Genomic DNA, 8,753 nt, shown 5'->3' on the forward strand with positions numbered 1-8,753 from the left:
TGTGTGTGTGTGTGTGTGCCACACCTGTACTGTCTGCAGGAGTGTGGAATGTAGAGGACAAGTTTTGGAAAATTGTTCATTCTTTTCTTTAAAAAAAGTGGATTAAAAATTCCATTGCACACATTTGTTTTCTTTTCCTCCATGAGTGGTCTGTGGGGTTGCTTGCATCTCTTGTTCTTGTGAACAATGCAACTGTGACTACAGGTTGCATATATCAGTTTGTGATTCTGGAGCTAGAATTATAGGCAGCTGTGAACAGTCTGAATTTGTCCTGTGGATAAGCCATCTCTCCAGCCCTCCTTGATTAATTTCTTTTTGCCTTTAGGCATAATACTGTTCTCTGAGGGTTAGCATTTTAAAATTATCTTTAAAAATAATATTTACTTATCTAAAGTGTGTGTGCTTGTGCCACTTCATGAATGTGGAGGTCGGAGGACAGCTTGTAGGAGCTGGTGCTCTCAGCCTCCCGCGTCAGTCTCAGGGGTGGAACTCAGACTGCCAGGCTTGGTAACAGCTGCCTTAATCTACTGAGACTCACTGGCCCATGTTTTAAAATTCTAACAGATTATTTAAATTATAGAGCTCACAATTTTGTTTCAAGATGAGCATTTTTAGATAGAAAGTTTGTTTTGAGAATTACTAACTTAGGAGGAATATTTTTATAATGTTTTAATTGGAACTTTGCAGGATAATTTGCTCCCTTTAGTAAGGATTTCTTCTTTTGTCTTTTTGCAGATTTAAGGCAAGAGCTAGCGGTTCGGGAACGACAACAAGAAGTGACCCGAAAGTCTGCTCCCAGCTCCCCAACTCTGGACTGTGAGAAGATGGATTCTGCTGTCCAGGCTTCACTCTCCCTGCCTGCAACGCCTGTTGGCAAAGGAACAGAAAACAGTTTTCCTTCACCAAAAGGTTTGTGTTTTCTCTTTGAAGCTGTGCATGTGCTGATGGGACAGGAGATGCTACAGTTACTCCAATAGCTGGGAAGCGAAGGCCAGTGATGCATAGCAGATGACATGACACCTGCAGTTAAGGGAGGAGCAACTTTAGTGAAACTTTTGAGAAGTTAAAAGCTTTATTATGTTCTGAGTCAGGTTTCTCTGAGTAGCTCTGGCTGTCCTGGAACTCTGTAGACCAGGCTGGACTTTTTTTTTTTTGAGATGTGGTTTCATTCTGTAAGCCTGCCTGCCCTGGTACTTGCTATGTATATGGAGCAGCCTGGCTTCAGCCTCACAGAGATAGATCCACATGCCTATGCCACTCCCAGTTTGACATAGTATTCTTTTAGTTTTTTTTTTTTTTTTCCCCGAGAAAAGGTTTCTCTGTAGCTTTGGTGCCTGTCCTGGAACTAGCTCTTGTAGACCAGGCTGGCCTACAGAGATCCACCTGCCTCTGCCTGCTGAGTGCTGGGACTAAAGGTGTGCGCCGCTACCACCCGGCTTACAGGTATTTTTTTTTATACAATGTATTATGATCATAGTTTTTCCTTGCTTATCTTTTCCCAGATCCTCCTAGCCCCCCCAACTCTACCTTCTTTCTCTTTTTAAAAAAACACGTTTATTAACAACAACAAACACAAACAAGAATGAAACAGAACTAACAAGAAAATGAGAAATATGTAGACACACACATACACACCATCTCATAAAACATAAAATCAGAAACCATAATGTACATGCAAAACACCAGTAAGGTTTAAAAAAAGAAGCCCAAACAAAGCAATATGAGACACCACACACACACACACACACACACACACACACACACACACACACACACACACACACACACACACGACTGCTGGGCATGGGGTCTGTCCTTATGTGTGGTTTATCTACCCGTGTGAGACTCCCTTGGAGAAATGAGCTTTTCATTTGTGGGCAGTTTTCAGTTGGAGATAGCTTCTTGGTTAGGGGTAGGGGCTCATGTCTACTCCTCCTTCTCAGCACTGGGTCCCTTTCTGGCTTGGGCCTGCACAGGCTGTGTGTGCTGCCAGTCTCTTGAGTTCATATGTGGCAGGTGTTCTAATGGAGTACCTTAGTAGTATCTGTTAAGGATAAAATGGGCAGCCCTCTGCCCTCACAGTTCTATTTTTAGGATCTCTAGAAATACCTGTTGAGATGTTTAAGGATCTTTGTCCTTGTAGCAATTTGGAGTAGTGACATTGATGTAGTCTAAATTATGCACCAGTTGCCAAATGGTTAAGCCTCTTTATGATCCCTCACTTTTATAAGTTGTCTGTGTCTTGAACTAGTATGATTTTATTTCAAATGTGTTCTACTTTGTAATATCAGTATAAATAGAAAAGGAGCTGCTGATGTCACTCTGCTTTCTTTTTCTGTAGCTATACCAAATGGTTTTGGAACCAGTCCACTAACTCCTTCTGCTAGGATATCAGCACTAAACATCGTGGGAGATCTCTTGCGGAAAGTAGGGGTAAGCATTTAATTATTTATCACTAGGTGTTTCCACTGCTAAGGTAGGTTCCTGTGGTGGGAATTGTTATGGAGCTGAGAAGCACCAGCATCCACCAACCCATGAGCAGAGACTAGAGAAACACCCCAGCCCTGGGTTTAAGAAGGCATTTTTGGAAGGACCTAGGCTGTGAGGTTACCTATGAGCACTCTTCCTGTTTCCCATTGATGTCCTGTCTACGATGCAGCTCCTCAAATTCTGTTCTTTCCCCATGGTTCTTATCCTTCTTGTATTTGTGGGACATCTGGCTGAGCCTTCTTTGGGTCTTACTGCTCTTGGGCTACTTCAGCTTCAGTGCCTCATTCATAGTTTCTTCAGTAGCTTGGCTTTTGAAATATGAAGCTGGTTTTTTCTTTATTAATTTTAAGATTGATTTATTTTATTATTTTATGTATGAGTTGCATATATGTTTGTGCACCATGTACCTGGTCCCTGCTGAGGTCAGAGAGGGTGTCACATCCCTGGGACAGGACTTACAGATGGTTGTGAGCTGCTGTGTGTGTGCTGGGAATCAAACCTGAGTCCTCTGCAAAAGCAGCAAGTGATGTTAACTTCCGAGCCAGCTCTGGTTTTTCTTTTTTACAAAGTTTTTAAAAGAGAGAGAGAGAGAGAGAGTGTGTGTGTGTGTGTACATGTGCCTGTGAAAGGCAGAACAACTTTCAGGTCTAGTTTCCACTTCTACTACATGGATCCCAGGGATCAAACTCAGGTTACTATGCTTGGCCACAAGTATAAACCTGCTGAGCCATCTCACCAACCTGAAACTTATTTTTCTGCTGATGGCTTTTTGTTTTTTGAGATAGCATCTTGTTAGTCTCAAATTCATGAGCTCAGATGATATTCCTTTTCAGTCTACCAAGTAGTTGAAGCTACTATAGGATATACCCTTCTTACTACCTGGATCTTACCAAGAATACTGCTGTTTGTTGGTCTTTACCAGCCATCTCTTGTTTTCATTTGTTTCCTGCTCCTCAGGACTCTTGGTGTTTGTGTCACTGTGATTTCATTGTAGTCATCTTGGTCATAAAGGAGACAGCCACCTGGAATAATTAAAGAAGTGGATTGCTAGAAGTTATCTTGAGATTTGATTTTTTTTTTTTTTGAGACAGGGTTTCTCTGTGTAGCCCCGGCTGGCCTTGAACTCACAGAGATCTGTCTACTTCTGCCTTCAGAGTGCTGGGATTAAAGGTGTGTGCCGCCACTGTCCAGCTCTGACCCTCACTCTTAAAGTGGACTATTTTCTAGCCGTCACATTAGCTCCCAGTTCTCATTTTAAAGTTATTGTAAAATTAATTGACTTGAATTATTCATGCAGTATATACAGCTGACTTTCCTCATTCCTGCGTTAGTGCTTTTAGCTTTTTGTTTTAAAGGTTGTAGTGTTTATTCTCGTCATTTAAAATGATGTGTTTATTTTCTTTAACTTTAAGCAAAAAGGGAACTTACCCTGTTTCCTTTCAATCCAACTGAAATAAATTTATTTATGATATTAGAGATGGAACGCTGGCCTCACAAATAGTAAGTGTTTAATTTACTCATTAATTTGTTAGATTACATTGCCTCCTCTCCTTCCTCCCACCTTTTCCTTCCTGAGCTATCTGTCATTTGGCTCTGTAAGTTGAAAATTAGGCAGCATTTATGATATGATGCTCATGTATATGCATTTCTCATATAATCGTAAAGGAGGATAACATTGTCTGTCTCTCTGACTATCTGTCTATATACTTATTTATTTATTTATTTTTGATCTCATCATGTAGCCCAGCCCTGGCTGGCCTTAACTAGATATCCTTTTCCCTCCCTTTTCTGACCTGAAGATCATGCACCATCATGCCCAGCTTCACTGTGTATTTTATGTATATTTTCTCTCTTTTGCTGTTTTTCTCTTTCTCTCTGTGTGTGAGCGTACTCTGGGAATTAAATCCAGAACTTCTTTTAAAAATATTTAGGGGACTGGAAAATGGTTTAGTGGTTAAGAGTACTGCTGCTCTTTCAGAGGACTAGGTTTGGCTTCCAGCACCCACATAAGGTTTCTTGTAACTGCCTGTAACTCCAGCTCCAGGATCTGACTCCTTCTGTCCTTCTGTCTTTCATGGGCCCCTGCATGCACATGGTGTACATACACTCACACAGGCGTGCACACACATACATTAAAAAAGTGAACTGGGCAGTGGTGGTGCGTGCCTTTAATCCCAACACTTGGAAGGTAGAGGCAAGTTGATCTCTGTGAGTTCAAGGACAGCCAGGGCTACACATAGAAACTCTGTCTCAAAAAACAAAAACAAAAAGACACCAAAACCAAACAACTAACCGACCAAACAAACAAAAAAACCCAAGAATTTATTTTTATTTTGTTTTATGTGTATATGTGTGTCTGTGTGTTGGTAGGTGCATATGAATGCAAGTGTCCTAGACCAGAGGGATCAGATCTCCTAGAGCTGGAGTTACAGGTCAGCTGATGTGTGTTCTGGGAACTGAACTCAGTACACTCTTTTAAACACTCAGTTCTCAGGAACAAACATGTTTTCAGGCTTACATGGCAAGCACTTATCTGCTGAGGGATATGCTTTTACACTGAGCCATCTTGTGCTCCCCCAGAGCCACTTGAATGTTAAGCTGCCACTTAACTGGGACACTCTCAAGTCTGGCCTCTTTCCTCTCTCCCTTCATCTCTCATTTTCTTCCTTTTTTTTTTTTTTTTTTTTATTTTTCGAGACAGGGTTTCTCCGTAGCTTTTGGTTCCTGTCCTGGAACTAACTCCTGGAACTAGCTCTTGTAGACCAGGCTGGCCTTGAACTCACAGAGATCCGCCTGCCTTTTTTTTTAAAAACATTTCCCCACTCCCTATCCAAATCAAGTCCCCCTTCTCAGTTTTTTTTTAATTTATTTATTATGTATATAGTGTTCTGGGCAGCAGATCTCATTACAGATGGTTGTGAGCCACCATGTGGTTGCTGGGAATTGAACTCAGGACCTCTGGAACAGCAGTCAGTTCTCTTAACTTCTGAGCCATCTCTCCAGCCCCAGTTTTCTTTTTTTTTTAAAGATTTATTTATTTATTTATACAGTATCTTGCCTGTAGGCCAGAAGAGGGCACCAGATTTCATTATAGGTGGTTGTGAGCCACCATATGGTTGCTGGGAATTGAACTAAGGACCTCTGGAAGAGCAGTCAATGCTCTTAACCGCTGAGCCATCTCTCCAGCCCCCTCTTTTTTTTTTTTTTTTCTGTTTTTAATTTGAAACATTGTCCACTAGGTACATAGTTCACACTGGCCTAGAACTCACTATAGTGCAGGCTGATCTTGACCTCAGCTTCTTCTGTCTCTGCCTGCTAGTGAGTGGGCTTACTTACCAGACCTAGCTATTTTATTTTTAAAGGCAGGGTCTCACTGTGTATCCCTGACAAGCTGGTATTTGCTAGGTAAATCAGGCTGGCCTTGAACTCATAGAAATCTGCCTGGTTCTTCCCTCTGAAGTGCTGGAATTAAAGGTGCTTCTCACCATGCCTGTCTTTTTTAATTTTTAAAAGCAAAAATAAAGACCATTCTTTCTTTCTGCACTACATTTCTCTTTTGCCATCACCCTTGCTGGCATTTTGATTGCATATGTGCTCTAAATATCTGGTCTGCTCTCTTCCCTGAAAACTGTTTACTGGGATATTAGTGTGGTCAAATGCAGTGTGTACTGATCTGAATTATATTTGAAACATTCAGCGCCAGTGTGCTCCCCCTTCTCCAAATGTCCTCTCTTCTTGGCATCCCTGAAACTGTTTCTTGGTTATTCCTATTCATCTGCCCATTTCTCTTTGACATCTTTTTGGGTCTTTTGACCGTCCGCCCTTTCTGTGATGGCCTTACTATCCACTCTCATGATCTTAGTTACTCCTGGGTGTGCATAGTTTCTAAATGGTCTAAATAGTTTTGAAAAGACTCAGTGCTTCTCCAACCTGTGTGTATTATTGGTGCCTGAAACAGTTCATGCTTGCCACGTGACAGATGCTCAGCAACCGGGTAGACACGTCCCTTTACTGAATGTAGGGGATTGACGGTGCCACTGTGGATGTATGTATTTGCAAGTCACCGATGGATATTCCTCAGAGCGTCCTAGGAAGTCATTATTTCTGTTGTTTTTTAAAAATATTTATTTATTTATTATGTATACAATATTCTGTCTGTGTATATGCCTGCAGGCCAGAAGAGGGCACCAGACCTCATTACAGATGGTTGTGAGCCACCATGTGATTGCTAGGAATTGAACTCAGGACCTTTGGAAGAGCAGGCAATGCTCTTAACCGCTGAGCCATCTCTCCAGCCCTCTGTCATTATTTAACGTTGTACTTTTGCCATAAGAAAGAGGCAGAAGAAGTTTCAGTTTGTTTTTGGTGCTGTTTCATGTTTTTTTGTTGAAATGTGAGATAGGATGTCCAAACAGATTCTAAAAGTTTGTGTTACCTGGGGATTTTCTTTAGTGTTGTGAATTGGAATGAACTTTATCTTTCCCGCCATAGCCTACCGTTTCTTTTTCTTAGGGGACTAGTGGAGAGATGCTTGATTTGGGATAAATTTTGTTGGGAGGGAGGGATTTCATGATAGCCAAGTGTGGAAAAATGAAAAGTTCCTCTTTTTCACATGATCGGTTTGCTGGTGGAGCATGCATGTGACGGGTGCAAAGACGTAGAGGAAATGGAAAAGGGCCTTTATCATTTACAGGAGAATTAATTATAGACAGAAGGTATCAGGTATACAGTTTACCGTATGCTGGCCAAAGAAAATGACCTCATTTCAGTTGGGAGAGATGGCTCTGTGGCTAAGAGCACTGGCTGCTCTTCCAGAGGACCTGGGTTCAAGTCCCAGCTCACATCTTGTGTACAGCCATCTCTTAACTCATCCAGGGGATCTAACACCCTCTGTAGGCATTAGGCTCCCAAGTGGTGCACAGATAGATAGGCAGGCAAAAACACATACATTAAATAATAAAATCCAAAATGTGGAAAGAAGAAAATGGCTTTATTTTATGTAAGAGTGGAAATAGATCTGTCTGATGCAGTGGAAAAATAGACTTAAGAACCTTTATAAAGGGGGCTGGAGAAATGGCTCAGAGGTTAAGAGCATTGCCTGCTCTTTCAAAGGTCCTGAGTTCAATTCCTAGCAACCATGTGGTGGCTCACAACTATCTGTAATGGGGTCTGGTGCCCTCTTGTGGCCTGCAGGCATACACACAGACAGAATATTGTATACATAACAAATAAATAAATATTTTAAAAAAAGAACCTATATAAAGAGTAGACTATTCCAAAAGCATTCTTAAGTGCTTGCTACACAAATGCACAAATACTCAACCTCAACCAGTATTGGAGAACTTAACAAATAATGGATGGGTTGCAAGATCTGGGTCTTTCTCTCCTTACTGGTACCATGGTTTTCTTAGTTGTAAGGTGTGGATCTTATCTGTGTCCCTCAGTGAGCTCATTAGAAAGGGGGTCAATGTAAATATTCCTATTCTACTAGAAAGACAAATGATTATGGCTTAACTAACAACCATTATCCTGGAAGCTAAGGACTGAAGCCTGAAATAGAAATGGTTTGAGATGTAGATGTTTTTTGTATGGCCAATGTTTTGACAGCCATTCCTTCTTTCTTTGTAGGCTTTAGAATCCAAATTAGCAGCTTGCAGGAACTTCGCAAAAGACCAAGCATCACGCAAACCCTATATCCCAGGGAGCGTTAACTGTGGGGTGATGAATAGCAATGGCCCAGAGTGCCCGAGGTCAGGGCGTGCAACCTTCTTCCATAAAGGGTAAGTCTTGTACAAAACCTAGGGCTTCGTGAGTGACAGACAGTTATTCTACCACTGAACTACAGCTCCAATCCTTGTAATCACTGGTAATTTTAGTAAGATTGCAAATTTTTCTTTTTTTTTTTAAATATTTATTATGTATACAATATTCTGTCTGTGTGTATGACTGCAGGCCAGAAGAGGGCACCAGACCCCATTACAAATGGTTGTGAGCCACCATGTGGTTGCTAGGAATTGAACTCAAGACCTTTGGAAGAGTAGGCAATGCTCTTAACCTCTGAGCCATCTCTCCAGCCCCAATTTTATTTTCTTTTTTGTTTTTTTGAGATAGGGTTTCTTTGTGTAGCTTTGGTGCCTGTTCTGGAACTACCTCTGTAGACCATGGTGGCCTTGAACTCAAAACTGCTGGGATTAAAGGCACCACCATCCAGCAAGTTGACAAATTCTCTGTCTCTCTCTCTCTCTCTCTCTCTCTCTCTCTCT

The 8,753-nt window shown here is 41.4% G+C and overlaps 1 protein-coding gene across 2 annotated transcripts in view; it reads left to right on the forward strand.

Moving 5' to 3' along the window:
- The window catches only part of Ndel1 (nudE neurodevelopment protein 1 like 1), a 33,556-nt gene that overhangs the window by 17,313 nt on the left and 7,490 nt on the right, over window positions 1–8,753 (forward strand). For both annotated transcript variants that reach the window (XM_005349819.2, XM_005349818.2), the window contains exons 6-8: window positions 736–909; window positions 2,342–2,433; window positions 8,119–8,270. In XM_005349819.2, the coding sequence (XP_005349876.1) occupies window positions 736–909; window positions 2,342–2,433; window positions 8,119–8,270 (418 nt within the window). The remainder of the gene's footprint in view (window positions 1–735; window positions 910–2,341; window positions 2,434–8,118; window positions 8,271–8,753) is intronic.

The sequence above is a fragment of the Microtus ochrogaster genome, chromosome 7, assembly GCF_000317375.1.
Source record: "Microtus ochrogaster isolate Prairie Vole_2 chromosome 7, MicOch1.0, whole genome shotgun sequence".
In the NCBI taxonomy this organism is placed as follows: domain Eukaryota; kingdom Metazoa; phylum Chordata; class Mammalia; order Rodentia; family Cricetidae; genus Microtus; species Microtus ochrogaster.